Source organism: Aquarana catesbeiana, linkage group LG04, assembly GCF_042186555.1.
Source record: "Aquarana catesbeiana isolate 2022-GZ linkage group LG04, ASM4218655v1, whole genome shotgun sequence".
NCBI classification, from domain to species: domain Eukaryota; kingdom Metazoa; phylum Chordata; class Amphibia; order Anura; family Ranidae; genus Aquarana; species Aquarana catesbeiana.
The window spans coordinates 411484663-411506045 of NC_133327.1; the positions used below are offsets into that span (position 1 = coordinate 411484663).

The 21383-nt window shown below is 40.8% G+C and overlaps 1 protein-coding gene across 2 annotated transcripts in view; it reads left to right on the forward strand.

Moving 5' to 3' along the window:
• The window catches only part of ENPP3 (ectonucleotide pyrophosphatase/phosphodiesterase 3), a 189109-nt gene that overhangs the window by 153028 nt on the left and 14698 nt on the right, over positions 1-21383 (forward strand). For both annotated transcript variants that reach the window (XM_073627288.1, XM_073627289.1), the window contains exons 22-24: positions 6021-6098; positions 14078-14210; positions 17176-17332. In XM_073627288.1, the coding sequence (XP_073483389.1) occupies positions 6021-6098; positions 14078-14210; positions 17176-17332 (368 nt within the window). The remainder of the gene's footprint in view (positions 1-6020; positions 6099-14077; positions 14211-17175; positions 17333-21383) is intronic.

Sequence of the window (21383 nt, forward strand, 5' to 3'; positions counted from 1 at the left end):
GTCAAGGGGAAGGAGCCAGGTGCGCCAGCAGGGGACCACAGAAAAGGAGGATCGGGGCTGCCCTGTGCATAAACCATTACACAGAGCAGGTAAGTATGACATGTTTGTTATTTTTTTAAAAACAAACCTTTAGAATCAATTTAATGCACCTTAAACACTTCAACCTCGGAAGATTTTACCCCCTTCCTGACCAGAGCACTTTTTACAATTTGATCACCTCTGCGGTCTTTATTTTTTGCGCTATAAACAAAAAAAGAGCTACAATTTTGAAAAAAGAAAACAAATATTTTTTACTTTTTTCTATAATAAATATCCCCAAAAATGTTTTTAAAAAACACATTCTTTATCAGTTTAGGCCAATATATATTCTTCTGCATAATTCTGGTAAAAAAAAACGCAATAAAAAGTTATAGCGTCTACAAACTATGGGAAAGATTTATGGCATTTTTATGGCATTTTTTTGTTTACTAGTAATGGCGGTGATCTGCAATGTTTAGCGGCACTGCGAAATTGCGGCAGACAGATCAGACACTTTTGACACATTTTTGGGACCACTTACATTTATACAGTGATCAGAGCTATAAAAGTACACTGATTACTGTGTAAATGTCACTGGTAGGGAAGTGGTTAACACTAGGGCCGATCAAGGGGTTAAATGTGTGTTCCCTAGGTGTGTTCTAACTGTATAGGGATAGGAACAAACGATATGTCTCCTCTCGACTGACAGAACAGTGATTTGTGTGCTGGCTCTCGTGCCCATGATCGCGCCCTCTGGTGGCTCTTAAAAGGCATAATGTACCCATACGGGGTTTCGCCCAGCAGAGCCTTTCTGCCGACATATATCGGCGTGAGCCGGTCGGCAAGCAGTTAAAGGCATAGTCCCCATTAAGTAAAATGATCCATGATCCATATACAGCCACACAATCACTTCTAGAGGCAGTGGAACGGGATGCCTCCTCCCAGCCGCCCCGCCTTTCCCGGGTTCTCCTGTCCTATCAGGGAGCCCGGGAATGCTCCAACCGGAGGCACCTCCTTCACTGAATAGAGAGGTCTGATGTTGTCCTGTGAGGTGAGAAACTGGGAGCGCTGAGGATTGATGATTGAGTCACTTCTGGTTTCAATCCTGTGTTTACTGGCTGGTTACCAGCCAGTGAAGCAGACGATCAGACCGATCTGCTTTGGAGGCCAGAGGAGAGATCTGGGGTCTAATTGAACCCAAATCTCTCCATAAAGAAGACCTATCATGGCCCATGCTATCACAAGGCATGTTGTTCATCCCTTGTAATAGCAATAAAGTTGTCTACTGGCTGGTTACCAGCCAGTGAAGCAGCCAATCACACAAATCTGTGTCTGATTGGCTGCATTAGAGGCCAGAGGAGAAATCTGTGGTCTAATAGACCCCAAATCTCTCCATAAAGAGGACCTGTCATGACCCATGCTATCACAAGGCATGTTGTTCAAGTTTAAATAAAATTAAAAAAAAGTCACCCTTCCACCCCCATGCTCACATGCAAATGCGAATGAATACGTAAGTCCCACACACATACAGTGGGGCAAAAAAGTATTTAGTCAGCCACCAATTGTGCAAGTTCTCCCACTTAAAAATATGAGAGAGGCCTGTAATTGTCATCATAGTTATACCTCAACTATGAGAGACAAAATGTGGAAACAAATCCAGACAAACACATTGTCTGATTTTTGAAAGAATTTATTTGCAAATTATGGTGGAAAATAAGTATTTGGTCACCTACAAACAAGCAAGATTTCTGGCTCTCACAGACCTGTATCTTCTTCTTTAAGAGGCTCCTCTGTCCTCCACTCATTACCTGTATTAATGGCACCTGTTTGAACTTGTTATCAGTATTAAAGACATCTGTCCACAACCTCAAACAGTCACACTCCAAACTCCACTATGGTGAAGACCAAAGAGCTGTCGAAGGACACCAGAAACAAAATTGTAGACCTGCATCAGGCTGGGAAGACTGAATCTGCAATAGGCAAGCAGCTTGATGTGAAGAAATCAACTGTGGGAGCAATAAATAGAAAATGGAAGACACAGAAGACCACTGATAATCTCCCTCGATCTGGGGCTCCACACAAGATCTCACCCTGTGGGGTCAAAATGATCACAATGAGCAAAAATCCCAGAACCACACGGGGGGGCCTAGTGAATGACCTGCAGATAGCTGGGACAAAGGCTACCATCAGTAACGCACTACGCCACCAGGGACTCAGATCCTGCAGTGCCAGACGTGTCCCCCTGCTTAAGCCAGTACATGTCTGGGCCCGTCTGAGGTTTGCTAGAGAGCATTTGGATGATCCAGAAGAGGATTGGGAGAATGTCATATGGTCAGATGAAACCAAAGTAGAACTGTTTGGTAGAAACACAAGTCGTCATGTTTGGAGGAGAGAGAATGCTGAGTTGCAACCAAAGAACACCATACCTACTGTGAAGCATGGGGGTGGTAACATCATGCTTTGGGGCTGTTTCTCTGCAAAGGGAACAGGACGACTGATCCGTGTACATGAAAGAATGAATGGGGCCATGTATCGTGATATTTTGAGTGCAAACCTCCTCCCATCAGCAAGGGCATTGAAGACGAAACATGGCTGGGTCTTTCAGCATGACAATGATCCCAAACACACCGCCCAGGCAACGAAGGAGTGGCTTGGTAAGAAGCATTCCAAGGTCCTGGAGTGGCCTAGCCAGTCTCCAGATCTCAACCCTATAGAAAACCTTTGAAAGTCCGTTGAAAGTCTGTGTTGCCCAGCGACAGCCCCAAAACATCACTGCTCTAGAGGAGATCTGCATGGAGGAATGGGCCAACATACCAGCAACAGTGTGTGACAACCTTGTGAAGACTAGTGCCCTGTACACGCGGTCGGACATTGATCGGACATTCTGACAACAAAATCCATGGATTATTTCCGACAGATGTTGGCTCAAGCTTGTCTTGCATACACACGGACACACAAAGTTGTCAGAAAATCCGATCATTCTGAACGTGGTGACGTAAAACACGTACGTTGGGACTATAAACGGGGCAGTAGCCAATAGCTTTCGTCTCTTAATTTATTCTGAGCATGCGTGGCACTTTGTACGTCGGATATGTGTACACACGATCGGAATTTCCGACGACGGATTTTGTTGTCGGAAAATTTTATAGCCTGCTCTCAAACTTTGTGTGTCAGAAATTCCTATGGAAAATGTGTAATGCAGCCTACACACGGTCGGAATTTCCGACAACAAGGTCCTATCACACATTTTCCATCGGAAAATCCTATCGTGTGTACAGGGCATTACAGAAAACGTTTGACCTCTATCATTGCCAACAAAGGATATATAACAAAGTATTGAGATGAACTTTTGATATTGACCAAATACTTATTTTCCACCATAATTTGCAAATAAATTCTTTCAAAAATCAGGCAATGTGATTGTCTGGATTTGTTTCCACATTTTGTCTCTCATAGTTGAGGTATACCTATGATGACAATTACAGGCCTCTCTCATCTTTTTAAGTGGGAGAACTTGCACAATTGGTGGCTGACTAAATAATTTTTTGCCCCACTGTATGCTATCGCGAACATCAGGGCAAGAACAGTTATTCTAGACCTCCTGTGTAACTCTAAACTGGTAACCTGTAAAGGCTTTTAAAGCATCGCCTATGGAGATTTTCAGGTACCGTAGTTTGGCGCCTTTCCAGGGACATGCGCAATATTAACAGTATTAATTCTTTTCACTCAGCGTAATATAATCTTTAATTTTTTACAAACAAAATGGATATCGTATTGTGTTTGTGTTCACTAAAATTACACTCACCATTTTATTTTCTATGGCCACTACTTAAAAAAAATATACTGTATAATGTTTGATGGCTCTAAGCAATTTTCGAGCAAAAAATGTTGATTTTTACATGTATATGAAAAGTGTCAGAATTTGCCCGGTAGACAAGTAGTTAAAACTATGTTTATCATAAGGCATTTATAGGCGATCTGGGGGCAAGACATTATGAGGGGACAACACCAAGCTACACAATTAAAGTTGGTTACTTTAACATTCTTTAGTCATGTGTGAGGAGATCCAGCAAAATCCTGTTAAAAGAAGAGGGTGTAGGTGCTATTGACAAAAGTCAGTGAGCTATTCTCCACTCAGGCAACATACAACTGACCTTCTTCTTGGACAACTGAACAGTTGAAAAGTAGCATATACTGTATATATCAAACAGCATACTGTGTACAGCAGTTCGATCTGAGAATACTCATACTGTAACTATGGGCGGCACAGTGGTGTAGTGGGTAGCACTTTCACCTAGCAGTAAAAAGGTTCACTGGTTTGAATCCAAACCACAACACTACCTGCCTGGAATTTGCATGTTCTCCCTGTGCCTGTGTGGGTTTCCTCCCACACTCCAAAGTGGTAGGTTAACCACTTCCCGCCCGGGCCTATAGCAGATTGACGACCGTGTGGTGGTTCCGTTATCCAGACTGGGCGTCATATGACATCCTTCAGGATAACATGCCGTTGCACGCATCGCGGCGATTGTTGGAGCTGTGTGTCAGTCTGACACACCGCTCCACTGATCTTGGTAAAGAGCCTCCTGCTGATCACAATGTCAATAGGAAGAGCAGTTGATTGGCTTTTCCTCACTCGCGTCTGACAGACGCAAGTAGAGGAGAGCCGATCGGTGGCTCTCCTGACAGGGGGGGTCTGCGCTGATTGTTTATCAGCGCAGCTCCCCGTCAGATGACCACACTGGACCACCAGGGACGCCACTAGGAGCACCAGGGAAGGGGGCAACATGTGGATGGCCAGGTATGTACCCCATGGCTATCCACAAGTGCCCACAAATGGGCACTGATTGGCACCATTATATTTCAGTGATGCCCAGCTATGCCACCCATTAGTGTCATCAGTGTCACCCATCAGTGTCCATCAGTACCCAGCTATCAGTGCCCATCTGTGTCACCTATCAGTGCCAACCATAAGTACCTATCAGTGCCACCCATAAGTACCATCAATGCCACATATGAGCACCCATCAGTGCCGCCTATGAGTGCCTATCGGTGCCACCTATGAGTGCCGCATACCAGTGCCCATCAGTGCCGCCTATCAGTGCCCATCATCAGTGCCCGTCAGTGCCACCTCATCGGTGCCCATCAGTGCCGCCGTATCAATGCCCGTCAGTGCAGCCATATCAGTGCCCGTCATTGAAGACGAAAACGTACTTATTTACAAACATTTTTAACAGAAACAAAGAACAACTTGTTTTTTTTCAAAATTTTCGGCCTTTTTTTATTTGTTGCGCAAAAAATAAAAACCACAGAGGTGATCAAATACCACCAAAAGTAAGCTCTATTTGTGGGAACAAAATGATAAAAAATTTGTTTGGGTACAGTGTAGCATGACCGCGCAATTCTCATTCAAATTGCGACAGCACTGAAAGCTGAAAATTGGCCTGGGCGGGAAGGTGTCTAAGTGCTTGGTATTGAAGTGGTTAATTGGATCCTGTTTAAATTGGCCCTAGTATCTATATGTATAAATGTGAGTTAGGGACCTTAGATTGTAAGCTCCTTGAGGGTAGGGACTGATGTGAATGTATAATATGTAAAGCGCTGCGTAAATTGACGGTGCTATACAAGTCCCTGAAATAATAATAATAACTACGAGACAATAAGAGTGAACTCTACACAAATGGCATAGTAATACATTGTCTAAGTAAAGCCATGTACCTGAAGAAAATTATATATATATATATATATATATATATATATATATATATATATATATATACACCTGACAAAGGATCCAACTTTATTCTGTCAAGAACTAAATCTTTCCTAGCTCCAGTTACATATAGTGTGCATACACTTCTTAATTTCATGATACTGTAGAAAAATCTTTAATTCTTTGCTAATGCATTAAATGTGTAAACATATACTGTAGACTTTATATAATTTCTTATCCAAGTTTTCAGTGTTATTTATGAATATATATATATTTTTTTTTTTATCTGCAGACTTCAACAGCAGTGAAGTTGAACAATATGACTCTCTTATCACAAGTAACCTTGTTCCCATGTACAAAGAATTCTTAAGTAAGTGCATATATATATATATATATATATATATATATATATATATATATATTTTAATCTCATACATCCTGTTTGCAAAGTGTTGGTGTAGACAAGAATCGGTTTCTATGGAGGACAGCAGGATTGATTTATGAGTAGCATTTTTTAAATGTATTTGTTTTATGCATTCAACTGTGCTGAGAAATTTAAAAAAATAGAGGCTTCTTTTGCACATGATTTGACAATGTAACTACGGCTTCAATGAGTTAAGTGAGAAATATACTCCTTTAGTAAATCAATCCCATCGTGGCTCGCAGTCTCCGCTCTAATTCAACCCAAAGGTGTTCTATCGGGTTGAGGTCAAGACCGGTTGAGGTGCAGGCCAGTCAAGTTCCTCCACCCCAAACGCACTCATCCATGTCTCACTGCATTAAAAGTGAACGGGTGGCTGTAAAGCTGGCCAGATCACTTTTACTGAACAGTAAATTGCCAGCTGTAAAAAATGATAGCAAGCTCATGGCTGAAGCCATGTACTTTTTTTACCACTTGAATCCAGAATGTTCATTCAACAGTAAGCAAGGGTTAATTGCTAGTTTCTGTCTAGGGGACATGGAAAACCTGAATTACTCAATTCACCGTTCCTACAGGCTTCTCCGTGCTGCTATACTGGTCTCTGCAGCCTCTTCTCCCACATGCTTTGGCAGTCTAAGGTCCTGTGATGTCTTTTTGTTTTTTTAGTGCTGTCCTGGGCTCCATTAGAAAGATTTCCTCTCACTTGCTGTCCAACTTAGAACAGTTTTAATTGACAGAATTAAGGAAAAATCTGCATTAGGGACACTATAGTAGATAGAAGTAAAGATCTGATGGGGGTTCTAGTTTTGCTATATTTTACTACAAGAATATTTTTATTTCTGTCCATGTTTCTGCTGGAGAAACGGTTCCTTGAACCAGTGTTCATGGGTTACTGCAAAAGTAAGGAGTCTAGGGTAAAAATAGGCAAAGCGATATTAAACCCAAAAATGTAAAATATTATTGCAGCTTACCAATATCAATCAATATATGTGGTGGCTGCATTCATTTTCTTTTTTTTTAGTCTTTTTTCCCTTCTGTTTTCATCTGGTGATCTGGCTGGTAACACACCTCCTATATTGGAGTGCCCCCACTCTGGATGAATCAGCACACGGTTACCTTTGGACAGCAGCATTGTCAGTCCGGGGAGCTGGGTGTTATATGTGCTAGCAGATTACAAATTGAAACCAAACTTCCGCTTATCTTTTTTAAGCCAGCAACAGGTTTCTTCCTTTTGTGATAAGGATTTACATAAATAAATAGAAGCTGATCATTGTAAGCATCCCTGTCAGTTTTCAAAAGGGTTTGTCTCAACCCTCTTTCTGCTACATCTGCAGAACATCTTGTTCTGTTGAAAAACAACAGACATACTGACAGGATTACCAGGTAAAATATAAGAAAGAAAGCTTAAAAAAGTAAATGAATGCAGTCATCACATCTAAGAAATGGTAACCTACAATGTAATGAATGTTTGCTTTTGGCTTTAATGCCACTTTATAAAGGTCAGAGGAGTATTCAGTGAGAACATAAAAGGCACATCAAAGAGCAAAAATACATTGTAACAAACGGCAAACATGAATGGTCAGAGTTCACATAAAGGAAAACCAACAAAATGTTAAAGTTTACGACTCTAAAAACAGAACAACAGACCCAGTAGCTGAATACTGTAACAACAACATAAAACCTACATAAAGCCAGCAACAGGACATGAATGTGTAGCTGACAAAAATAACCAAAGACAGGAAAAATCTGTTGACAGAGCCCAGCAATACTTTAACTCCCGCTAAAGGGACTTTTCTGATAATCAAAACAGACCTACCAAACAAATAGCTTGACTGCCAAGCTGGACACGTTTTGTGGCTAATGTGAAAAAACAGGGGTTAATGAAAAACACAGATGTTATACCATCCCAATGTTACTTTATATTTTAGAACCCACACTCTGGTTATGAATAATGATGACATTCTTCAATCAGTTTTTTTGTAGGAAGACGTGAATGAAAATAAGCGTATGACTCAGCAGGCAGTTTGTAATCTACACACACTAGATCCAACACAAAGCTGGCAAACAAAAAAGTTTAATATATTACTGCAAAAATGATTCAGTGCTGCACTATAGTAAACAGTGTACTGTGAAACTCCAATATAAAGTCCAATAAAAATGGATATAGAAGAAAAAAAGAAGGAAATTCCACGTGTAGTGTCACTTAATAATTATCCCCAGCTTCCTAGTTTTTATTTCTTCCCTGACATTGACACACTATGTGCTACACACACCACCATCATTAGCAGCTCACCTCACTTTTTGGCCTTTGTTCAATAGAACATATGCACACGTCCCTTTTAAGGAAGTAAACAGATGTACCAAATGGTTAGGCTCTCCTCCCGATCCAATCAGACTTAATATATGCTGCCCGCAAATCCAGAGATAATGCTCAAAAATATAGCATATAAACATTCATAGTGCTTTCCATAAACAAAACTAATTTATTAAGAACCAAACATAAAAACGCACTCACAATAAAAAGTGCACAGAAACTGGTGTACCACAGATCACTTGCATGGGATATCATTCAGACAACCACAGGGAGCCTCAAAGATAGAGGCTGCAGGTTGTGGATAATTTTCCATTCACAATGAATATATATTTAATAATACTGTTCCCTTGCTGGATTTTTCTCATAATTAAACCTTGGCATTCTCTTCCGCCCTTCTATCCAGGGAAGACGTCTTCAGTCACCAGCTCCACCACTGACGTATTACGCCACCAGATGTGGCTTTGTCAGAGGGATTGGAGTTACGTTGACGCTTAGCTGGCATATAGAGACTTAATTTTTACATGTTTCCATAGTTACTTTTTATGTTTTATATGCTTTTTTTTATATCACAAGGGTGTACTATAACGTGCTATGCAAGAAATAACGGAGCAAGCGTTTTACCAATATTCCTAGCAGCAGCTGTACTAGATATTTCCATGATATCCCAAAGACATAAAAGAAATGAATATAGTCCTATAATTGTGCTACTATATCTACACTAATCAGCGATAATAAAAAACATTATATAACTCTTAAACATTCCTCCTAACTTTGGCATGTACCTGCTTCAACTTGTTCTCGGATCAGCTAGGCTCCCCCCTTTTTGCCCGCAGTCTTCTGGGCTGTGTCACAGGTCCCGGAAGGCTGTGGGACCATTCACAAAATGCAGCACGGCTCACACATACGCAGTGGGAAGCCAGCTTCCCTTAGTAAACATGCCAGCGCCGGGGACCCGACGAATGCAAAAGAACTGGCCCTGGGTGAGGAAGACGCTGGATCACTGGATAGGTAAATGTCCTTTTATTAAAAGTCAGTAGCTACAGTATTTGGAGCTGCTGACTCTTATTTATTTATTTTTGGTGGGATTGAAGATCCTCTTTAACAGTTATACTATTCATAGATATTGCACCAAAACCCACTGCAAGTTGATGTTCCAGTTTGTATTATGGATAGAAGATGAAAAACTGTAGTAGCAATTGGTAAATACCTAGAACTAAGTATGGGCTATGTCGCTACAAAGAAAGGTCAAATGAGCTGTTGGAAATTCCCCCCCTCCCTGCACATATTGTGATTATTTTCTGCTATTTTAGTGAAAGGTTTCTAAAATGTTGATGGCTGCCAGACAATTTACACAAGCTAATGTCTAATCACAACTCATGAAGAATTGAAATCCAGGATTAACTACCCATTAGGATTCCTTTAGTGGACTAAATCTAAGCCCTGATGAGACAGGGATTTGTGGTTAACCCCTAAAACACATTGACCATCAACTTCTGACACTTATTTGGACCAATCCATACGGCTTGGTGTACTCATCCTTTCACTTCATACAAGCTGATTCCCCTGTGGACCCCCTTGATGTTCAACCGGGCAGTAGAAAGCTATCACACAATAGCAGGTATTTGATTTGCAAACTGTTGGTTCACAAGTGAATCCGCCTATACCTGTAATCCTACCACTGCGCTCTAGGAAAAACAAGGGCTATCCTACAGCTGCCACTTTATAAAAAAGAAAACATGTAAACCGAATTCAACCTCTAGAGAATATAAGAATGAATAGTGGCGCTAACGTGAAAACAAAAAAAATGATGTGAAGTCTAAGTAAATTGATATCATCAATATCAGAGAAAAATAAAAATGGACACTGTGTCTAAATGCATACAAAATCTAAATGACGTGACTGAGTGAATATAAAACCCTGTGACAACTGTGAAACAGATATATCACTTCTCCAAGAATGATGAGTAGATTATATAAATGCAAAAAAACAGTCCATGTGCAATGTGAACAAAAACAAATAATAAACCCTGTGGGATGAATGTGTCACTTATCAAAGAATGATAAATTGCTTAAAAAAATGCATAAAGACAATCCATATGCAATGTGAACAAAAGCACATATAATACACCCTGTGACAAGTGTAAAATATATCACTTCTCAAAAAATTATGAACTAATTAATGAATGCATAAAAACAGTCCATATGCAGTGTGAACAAAAGTCCAAAAAGTGATGAGATCTCCGATGTGAGAAACAAAATGTGATTCTTGTGGTCATCCACCACACCTCAGTGACGTGATTCTACTCCCTTCTATGATTCAAACTCACCAGCTGCTATAGCTTCACACTCTTGTGCTTGGCCAGAAGCGCCTCAACCCACTCACATGGGGGTTTAAAATACGATCTTCAGTTTCCAATGGTGTGTGTGTGTCAAACACTCTCCCTGAAGTAATAGCTGCAAACAATGACCACATAAGCATCCAGATTGCATGAGCAGAAAACACCACCATGTCCATGTGTCCATGTGTTGCCCAAAAATGCCTTAATACATTAAGGCATTTTTGGACAACACATGGACATGGTGGTGTTCTCTGCTCATGCATGCTGGATGCTTATGTGGTCATTGTTTGCAGCTATTACTTCAGGGAGAGTGTTTGACACACACACCATTGGAAACTGAAGATCGTATTTTATCAGCTTCCAGGAAGCATGATAGAACAGCTAAAGCAGATGTTTCATACATTGCATCAGCATCTACTTACTAAACTAGTGAACTCAGTGTCTGAACTGAACTTAGCACCACATTGTATTTGGTATTTTAAGGATTTGGTTGCAAAGATACACTTCCGGAGAGTAGGGTAGACAGTGGAAATATTTTCCTCCTGGTTGCAGTAGACTGATGAGACAATGCTACCAGATTGTTCATCTCTGCCTTTACATCCCATTACCACATGGAAGGAGCTTTAATTGTTTCTAATTCCAAGAACACAAACTGAAAACATTGAATATATTGCTGTAGGTGTGGTGGTATGAGTTTGTTTCATGATCCTTTATTTTTACCTGCTTATCCTGTCAAGAAGACTATTTCTATTCTAGGACTTACTGTTCTAGGGTGACAGGGCTCACTCTCTGTACCATATTTTTGGAGGAGTAACCTTGGCACCTTCACCTGCTTGCTCCCAATTTTTAGGTACAAAACGGCTCCCCCTTTTCTTATCTTCATACCATAGTAGAAGGTGTTCTATAGTTCACAGAGGAACAGGCAAAGTAAAAGTGTCTCTAAAAGAGCTTTTTTTTTTTATTATAGAGCTTTATATTGTGACCTATCAGGAATGAATTAATTTAGGCATGTATAGTTCACGTTACGTTTGTTTAGTGTAATTAAAAATGAATCGACCAATATATGGGCCATTGACTAGTTCGAGGCTAAGAGATACTTAAAGAGGAGTTCCAGTCATTTTTATGTTTATTACAAAAACTGTAGCTGCTGACTTCTAATAAACAGCCACTCACCTGTCCCAGGATCCAGCGATTTGTTCATCCGACCCATCCCATCCCTCAGTCTACTGTCCCTGGCTGCTTAACTGTGAGCACCTTGCTGTGACAACTTGTGACTTCACATTTGGGTGCCTGCTGAGCATTGTGAATGGTCCCTGCAATCATTAAGGTACAAGACCTTCTGTATGCCCCCCCATACTTACTGGAGCCTGATATCGATGCATCGACAGGGGAACTGAGAAGATGATGATCGGGGCTGCTCTGTGTAAAACCATTACACAGAGCAGGCAAGTATAACATGTTTGTTATTAAAAAAGAAAATCCCTTTACAACCACTTTAATTGTAGAGTAGGGCTGTCTACCATTCCAAGTTTTCAGTTGCAGACTGTCCAGTTTTCCCACGTATGAGCACATATCACATACTTCTGTGGATAGCATAATTCTACAATTTCACTGCCTCTTAAGTTAATTTGTATTGGTGCCTAAACTGTCCTAAGCTTGTTACTCGCACAATTAGACTGTCTCACGCTATAAAATATTCCAAAACAATTATTTAGTTAGTTCTCAGTTAACTATCAATTAAAAGGTTGAAACTGGGTATTGGACTTTAGGGGTTTTTATTGTTCTTGGCTGAATGCAACTTGCACGCATTAAAGTAATTGTAAAGTCTCGTTTTTTTTTCCTATAAAAATAACAAACTTGTCATACTTACCTGCCCTGTGCATTGGTTTTGCACAGAGCAGCCCCGATCCTCCTCTTCTCGGGTCCCATTTTGGTGCTCCTACCCCCTCCCTCCTGTTGAGTGCCCCCACAGCAAGCAGCTTGCTATGGGGGCACCCGAGCCGAATCACAGCTCCCTGTGTCCTTTCAGACATGGGGCCGTGGCCCGGCCCTGCCCCCTCTCTCTCCTGATTGGCTAGCCGACTTTGATTGACAGCAGCGGGAGCCAATGGCGCCACTGCTGTGTTTCAGCCAATAAAGAGGGAGAGTATCGGATGGCTGAGACACTCGTAAACATTGCTGGACAAAGATGGGGTTTCGGTAAGTATTAGGGGAGCTGAGTGGGGCTGCTGCACACTGAAGGCTTTTTATCTTAATGTATAGAATGCATTAAGATAAAAAACCTTCTGAGTTTACAACCCCTTTAACAAATTAGAAACTAAATATTTCTTCTAATGAAAGACTGTGGTACTAACATGCAGTCTGGAGAAAAAATAGAGACCGGTTGAGAAAAAAAAAAGTTGAACTTGATAGATAGCAAATCTTACAGGGTAAAGTACAAAACAGGGAGAAGTTACTACAGTGAATGTTAAGCCCCGTGCACACGATCAGAATATCATACAAAAAAATACCGCTTTCAAAGCGATCGTACGATAATCTGATCGTTAGTACACAGCTTTAGTATGAAAACCGTACCGTTTTCGATGGAAAATACAATACAAATAGATTACATCACTTTTGAATTTTTATTCTGTCGTACATTAGTAACCTATTTGTTTTTGATATGGAGACTAGCATGAAAGAAACAAAAAAAGGATGATAATTCATTCGATCATCTCATCGTGTGTACTAGGCTTAAGTCACGCTCATGTCTAGTAATGCAGCCATAGAGCTAGTACTATGTACAGGAAAGTTGATCTTTTTTATTTAATGTTGAATGCTATTATATATGTATAGTCAGTGAATAAAAAAAGAGAGCATTCATTTTACAAAATGAATATTTAGTTGGATTACTGAAGAAGATGACACCATGTTCACTTCAATCATCTAACCTACTTATTTTTATTTTTATCTTGCACAATATTGGGTACCATCACATACTGTACTATCACATACATGTGTGTATGTAAAAATAAAAAATAAAAGTTTTTCTAGTCTTATTACCTAAAATATTGTACATTATTGTTATGTGGTGCTTTTTCCAGCCATTTCCATAATTTTCAGCTATGGTGAAAGAAGCCAATTATTTACATTACATAACTATCATTAAAATCCTGTGCAAGCAAAAATCCTATTAAAATAAAAAACGTTATATGCAGATAATACATCAAAGCTGTTATGCTGACTAAACTACTGTAGTTGCTGTAATGTTATACATTCTTGTTTTTCTCTGTGCAGGAATCTGGGACTACTTTCACAATGTATTATTGCTAAAATACGCTAATGAAAGAAATGGCCTGAATGTGGTTAGTGGGCCAATATTCGATTACAACTTTGATGGACTTATTGATGCATCTAATCAAATCCAAAAGTAAGTTACCTACAGAGCTGTGAACTTACTAGGCTTATTTAAAACCAAAGTAAACAGGTTATGCCAGTTCATGAAATTAGGAGCAATAAGCAACAAAGTCACCATTTAAAGTGGACCTTCAGTCATTTTTTCAACTTTCCATCTATTAAATCCTCTGCCCTTGTTGTTTTAACTTTGGATAGTAAAAAAAATTTTTTTCTGCCAGTAAATACCTTATACAGCCCACTTCCCATTCCTTGTCTGGTCATTAGCCTAGGCGTATGACATCATGCACAGCTCTCTCTCTCACTCTCGTGAGAGTTTGCCAGAAAGGAAGGGGGGATGAGTCATAAAAGGGCCAATGAGAGCTGCAGGGCTGGAGGTGTGCCTCTGTGTATCTGTGTAAATCCAGGAAGTGAACAGGCAGCAGCTTCAGGTGCCCACAGTTAAAATGGTTGCAGCCAGACTCAGTGGAGGGAGATTTCTGCAGCATATTTGGCAAGTACAGAATCACAGTATATGTAAAATAATATGCAAAGTGGTTGGAGAGAAGCTTCAGAATGGAAAATATGTTTTTATTACAAATTATGTGAGCAGACTGCAGTTCCTCTTTAATTTATATAATGCAGCTTGCTCTGGAATTATTCAAATATATGCAATAGGCAAATTATTAAACTAGCTGCAGTAAAGAAAAAGCTGCTTCATTACCTAAAGAGACCCTGTACCCTGAGCAAACATTTCAGCAAAAATCTTTCCATATGTTTACATGCATATTTAATGTATTTGTATGTATGCTATTTGCCTGTAAAATTCTCTGTTGTGTAGACATCAAAAAGTCCTGAAACTACTGCTGGGCGCCAGCATCTTAAATGTGATCTCAGCAGCCCCAGCAGACTCAGTGCTGTCATTCTGTAGTAATCCCCTTCACTCTTCCAATGGCAGTTAAAAATGTTATGTAGAAATGTGAAAGGAGGGACAGAGGAGCTGGGCCAGTACTGACAGTAAGTAGACAGAAGAGATGAGGGCTTAGGCAAGCAAGGAGGGAGGGGGCTGTGCTAGGAAATTGACTATCCTTAAAGTGATTGTAAAAGGATCACCTTTTAAAACAACCCATTCAGTTCTCAGTTTAAAACTGAAATGAAAAGCAAAGTATTTGTGTGTATATATATATATATATATATATATATATATATATATATATAAATTCCTTTTCCCCTTTTTTAAATGATCACATTCCCTCTGTTCTCAGCTGCATAAAAGCTGGGGGAGGAGAAGCAACAGCACACTGAGCTTCCCAGTGAAATGCTGTGCAGTGGGGGCGTGTCGTTGGAGGAGAGCAGGCTGAGTTCCCAGCACAACTCTCCTGCTTAGTGTGGTTTTTAATAGGAAAGCAGAGGGACTGGAGGAACATCAGGGATTTCACATAAAGGAAGCAATACAAAGAACAGGATACTTTCTCATACAAGTACATGGTACAGCAGTCACATATTAGGAATATGAAGTGCTGGGTAACAAACACTTTAAGTAGTTGAATTCTCTAGCAAGTTTGAAGGCATAATGCAAGTGAAGGAAAAAAAATATGTAAAGGAAATACACTGCCAGTAAACATTTAAAATGTTTGACTTTTTTTGTGCTTTTGCCTACACTTTTTAAACTGGAAGGGAAGGAATGAGTGAAGTTACACATTTTACCAAAAACTAAACACTTTGTTCTCTACTAACTTCTACTTATTTTTGGAATTCACACAGACTGTTCTACAGTGCGTATAAAAAAGCATTTACCCCTTTTTTAAGTTTTTATTATTGTCCTAGAACAACACAGTGAAGTTTTTTTCTGTTTTGTGTAATTTTTTTTTTACAGTAGCGGAAATTGACTCTTTTATTTCAAAGTGAAATGATGAATAGATAGATCTCTGCAAATCGATTTAAATAAGTTACAATAAAAAATACAAAATGTTTAACTGCATAAGTAGACACCCCCTTAAACTTAATTTTAAAAGCTAATAATAACAACCATTCTTAAAAATGTTCCCTCCCTCCACCTCCTATCTATCCTGCATACCCAGTTTAAAAAAAAAAAAAAAAAAAAAAAAAATCGGTGTACTCCACTGTGTTAGCCTAGGTTCACATTGGAGAGATTTTGCATGGGATTTGACATGTCAAATCCCATGCCAAATCAGTGGCAATTGCCGGCAGTGGCACAGTCTGAATCAGTGCGACTCGCATTTGCGGCGCCACACCGATTCCCAAAAGTAGTTTCTATACTACTTTTGCTGACTTTGGGGTGCGATTCCCATAGATATCTGTGCAGCAACCCGCACAGATGTCTTTGAAATCGCCCCCAAAGTCGGGACTGACATGCGGGAATGTCAGTGTGAACCTGGGCTTAGGGCTGGTTCACACTAGAAGGTGTGTTCCATGCGTGTTTTCCATACTACGTGCAAATGCTCTGCCCTTGCGAGGTGTACTCAGGTGCCATTAATTTTGTTTTATAAAAACAATAAGCATATCCCAGTCCTCTTTGTGTCTTTCCTTCTGTGATGTCACTTTTCTCCACTAGCATACTGTAAGCTAAGGAGCCTAAAAAGGACACATTGCTGGAGAGCAGTTTCAAAATGCATAGTATATAGTACAAATTACTGCAAATAAACTTTTGTAAATTGAGCATGAGTTAATTTATTACTCTCTAATGCAGTGGTTCTCAACCTCAGTCCTCAAGTACCCCCAACAGGCTATGTTTTGGGAATTTCTCTTAGAAAAATAGCTGTCCAAAAAAACGAAGCCATTGACTCAGATTTAAAGCACCTGTGCAAGATAATGGAAAACCTGCAAACATGGCCTGTTGGGAGTACTTGAGGACTGAGGTTGAGAACCACTGCTCTAATGCTGTTCAGGTAGTATTAAAGATGATTGGACTGTAACTGTGAACTTTTGTAACATAATTTTACACAAAGGTAACAGAAATTTTGTATACAATTTTTCTTTAGACATGTAGAAGGCACAAAGATTCCCATCCCTACTCATTACTTCGTCGTACTCACCAGCTGCAAAAACACTACTTACACTCCAATCAGCTGCAGTGGTGATCTTGACGTTTTGTCTTTCATCATTCCTCACAGACAAGACAACAGTGAAAGCTGTGCAGTAAGTATTGTCTCATGTTTCTATAAAGCACATGTCTCAAACATAAGGCTCGAGGCCTGAATCAGCCTACCAGTCCACTTCAAGTGTCCCTAGCACCCAGGGGTTTTTTTTTCAGCAGGAATGTGGTGGAAACTCCATTTCGCCATCTTTGGTTCTTGCCCTCCACTCACCACTGTCACTTATAAAGACAGAAGTCTTCTGTGTTTACATGGACAGCTTTCCTCTCAGCGCTCCAAAAGATCCCTGCCTGCCCTACACTCAATGCAGTTCGGCAGAGCAGCGTGGTTGAGTTCCTGCACCTATTCTCTGAGAAAAAAAGCCCTGGATAAATTTATATAGTCTTACAGATACAACCGGCCCTTTGAGGGCAACCATAATAATTGATACTAGTCACACTTAAAAACATTATATTTCTTTTGAGTTTGCTTACTTAATAAGTAAGAATTCCAGGTAGGGATATGTTTTACATAGTTACATTGGCTTAGCTTGGACCAATGTAACTATGGCTATACCCAGTGGCAAAGCTAGTTATTCTGTCACCCAGGGCAAAGACTCAGTTCGGCGCCCCCCCTCCCCCTGTAGCGGGGCAAGGTCACATCAGAGTGAATATGCCACCAACTGGGGGGAGGGGAGGGTTGGTTGGAAGAGTAAGGTGTGGGATGCAGCGCAATGCATTGAAACATGTAGCATTCAGCATTCTATCCTGAAGTAAAATATGTGGTAACAGTGATATAGAAAGTAATATGGCCTGTGTGCAGAACCATATGTTGGGCCCTCCTGAGCAAGAACAAGAAAGCGAGGCGTGTGTAGCGCACGTCAGTAAAAATTGGATGTGGTTTTTATTGTGCTGAATATTAGCTGTGGTTAAAATAGAAGCAGAGTGCGGGGGTTCAGTGGTAAGTGGTGCAAAGTTCAGAGGTCAGAGATGTCAGTGCCATCTTAATAGCATCATGGGCCCCTGGGCAAAGTAATGCACTGGGACCCCTATATGGGAGATGGTGCCCTTGCAAACAGTGGGTGTGGCTAAAATATGCTACTTATTGGGTGTGGCTTTTATGTCTGATTAGAACTTTTAGTCTGCTTTTTTTTTTTTTTTTACAATAACTTATTACATGTTTACATTGTTTTTTAAATTTTTTCACCATTTTTTAACAATAGCTTATTACATGTTTTTTACAATGCTTTTGGGGGGTCTTTGGTGAGATATCCGGGGTCTAAACAGACCCTGAAGTCTCATTTTTAAGACAGAGAAAGGGACTGAGAAAACCCATTCCCCAGTTAGGAATGAGTTGGTGCATAGAACTAAAGAGATCTAGGGGGCTCTGAGGGAGGAAGATGGGCTTAAAGGGGGCTGTAAGGGCTTGCTGAGATGTGCAGCTGTCATTGCTGGATTTGACAGGCAGTGAGGAAGTGGTATGTCACCCCCTCAATGCATGTGTTGACCCTGAAAATGCTGATCTACTGTGCTGCAACCATGTGCATTGCACATGACTGCAAGGTGGTTATGGTGCAGTTCACTATGCATTCATGGTGAAATGCTATTACATTTTTGCCATGAGTACAGCCCTGAAATGGGTGGTCAGGGTGGTAAAGCCATGGCTCAACTGCCTGCTTTTACCAGCCTCATTTAGACTTGTGGTTGTGGTTAACACAGGCGGTTAGGACATGATTTTACCTACAAAATAACAATGGTTGTGGGACTTTGAAGGAGGCAGGAGACTATAGAAATATATGAGTACACGAGGTTGTAAATATATTTTAAAAAATCCATATTTCCAAGTGTGATAAAAGCATGTAATAAAATTAGAGAGCTAACATATCAAAAACATAATGGAATACATTCATATTGTTCTGATACATAGTGGTATATACATAAAAAAAAAAAAAAAAAAAAAAATGGGGGGCTTTGGTGAAATATCAGCAGGGGGAATCTGCACCGCACAGGGAGATTAGGGTGTGTCCAGGCACACCTGGCACACCCCCTGTGCACGCCTATGGTGGTAGGCTAAAGGACAATTGGCAGAGATAAAAAGTGAGCTGGGCTGGAAAAGGTGCATGACAGATGAGTGTGTAGACTGGTGTGGAAATGGGAGGCTGCAGCAATGTTTGCAGTGCAAATTATTTATGGAGGGGAGAGCAGATAGCAGGAGAAAAGGACATAAAGTAATCAGAGGAGAGGGGAGGATCATATCCTGTTGTGTGAAATCATCAGACTTACTGCACACTGGAAGTGTAGGCAGAGGGAGAAAAAAAGGAGGGGGTGACCGGTGTAGAAGTGAAAGTAACTCGCAAAGAAAGGTGTAGTGACCCGGCAGAAGGGATAATAATAACAAGTATAGGCGCAACAACTCAGTAATCGTATATCTCCCAATGCAAGTCTATAAAAATAAATGTTCTATAATAGTTCTATAATAGAGCTGATAAGTCCATCTGATATATACTGACAACAGTCTATATGATGACACTAAGGGAAGTGCAAGCAGGGCTGCCATCAGTAGGACAGAAACCATATTCCAAGGACTGAGGAGAAAACACAAGTGAAGAGGCGCCTCTGGGTGCAGTAGTTTGAACAACCGGCTTTAATCTCATAAAAAATACACTCACATTTTAGATGAAAGTGTTAAGCATGGTATACATGTGTCGAGATGACGCTCCCAAGTGCTGTGCCATGTATATCTATGCTGCTAGTCCCTCCGGGCAGTGGCTCTTCCGGCAGGTGGATTAACTGACTCCTGAAGGTGGCCTTAGAGTGAGGCTTGAAGTGCGCGATGCAGCTGGCTCAGAAGGGTGTCGTCATCAAACGTGGACCCGTTTCGCGAGCGTGCGCACTTGGATGTTACAAGTCGCGCTCCTTTCTCAACTGACATCTCAACCAACAACTTGTGTTTTTTTACCCGGCAGAAGGGAAAGTGAGTTGATGGCAGTAGAGAGAGCTCCATGAGGAAGGAGAGGGTTTACCATGTATCAATCATTTGGTGAGATAAAGCAGTTAGAGCAGCAGAAGGAATTAGATAACCCGGACCTTGTCCAGTGGAAGAATGTACCTGCTCCCCAACAGCCAAGCATGTAAGAGGCAGTGTGAAAATTACTCCGCCAGGGACTGACTGGGGTGCCTGAACTTTAGAATGGGTGTCGGAAAACGCGGCTGTATGATCCCTCCGCAGGCCCACTGCACCATTAAGTCACTGACTAACCAGCTGCTAATTTTTAAGCTAAGATTTGAGGAAAACTTTAATTTAGACTCTGACATGGTGGTTGCTAATTGGGGTGTTAGCAGAATTTGTAGGAGTGCTTTAGCACACCCATGAACCCTAGACTGGTAGCGCCCCTCCCAATGCGGCGCCCCCCCCCCCCAGTTTCGGCCCTGGCTATACCATACCCGCTGCTGTCAATCACAGCCAGTGAGGGGGGGGCGAGACTGAGTAACACTCTCTGTGTCTTATGGACACCGAGAGCTGGCTCAGAGCGGGCACACACACAAGTGCCCCCATAGCAAGTGGCTTGCTATGGGGGCACTCAGCAAGAGGGAAGGGCCCACAGTGTCAGCGGGGGACCCAAGAAGAGGAGCATTGGGGCTGCTCTGTGCAAAACCCATGCACAGAGCAAGTAAGTATAACATGTTTGTTATTTTTTTACTTTTCCTTTACAATAATTTTAAGAAACAATTTTAACTGCCTTTCTCCAAGCTTCTTCGTGGGTGTTCTTAAGTATTTTTTAATATTCTTCTTCCTTGTTGATTTCCTGTGCTTCTTACTTGTGTACTAGTTTGCTCTTTATAATGTTCACTGGGAACTAGAAATGCGTTAATTGGTGTTTACAGTTTTGGGCCTCATGCACATGTAAGTAACTAGGCATACGCCTGGCGTAAAAAACATTTCATTTTTGCATGGCCAGTGGGCTGTGGGTGGTGTGCACATGCTGATGCTTCTCTGTATCAGTGTTTATTTTCCCGAACGTGACATTTCAAGAAAAAAAAAAGGGGCATGACATGAAATACCAATGAAAAAAAAATCTAAATATCTTCAAGTAGGGAGAGGGTCTTTTAAGGCAA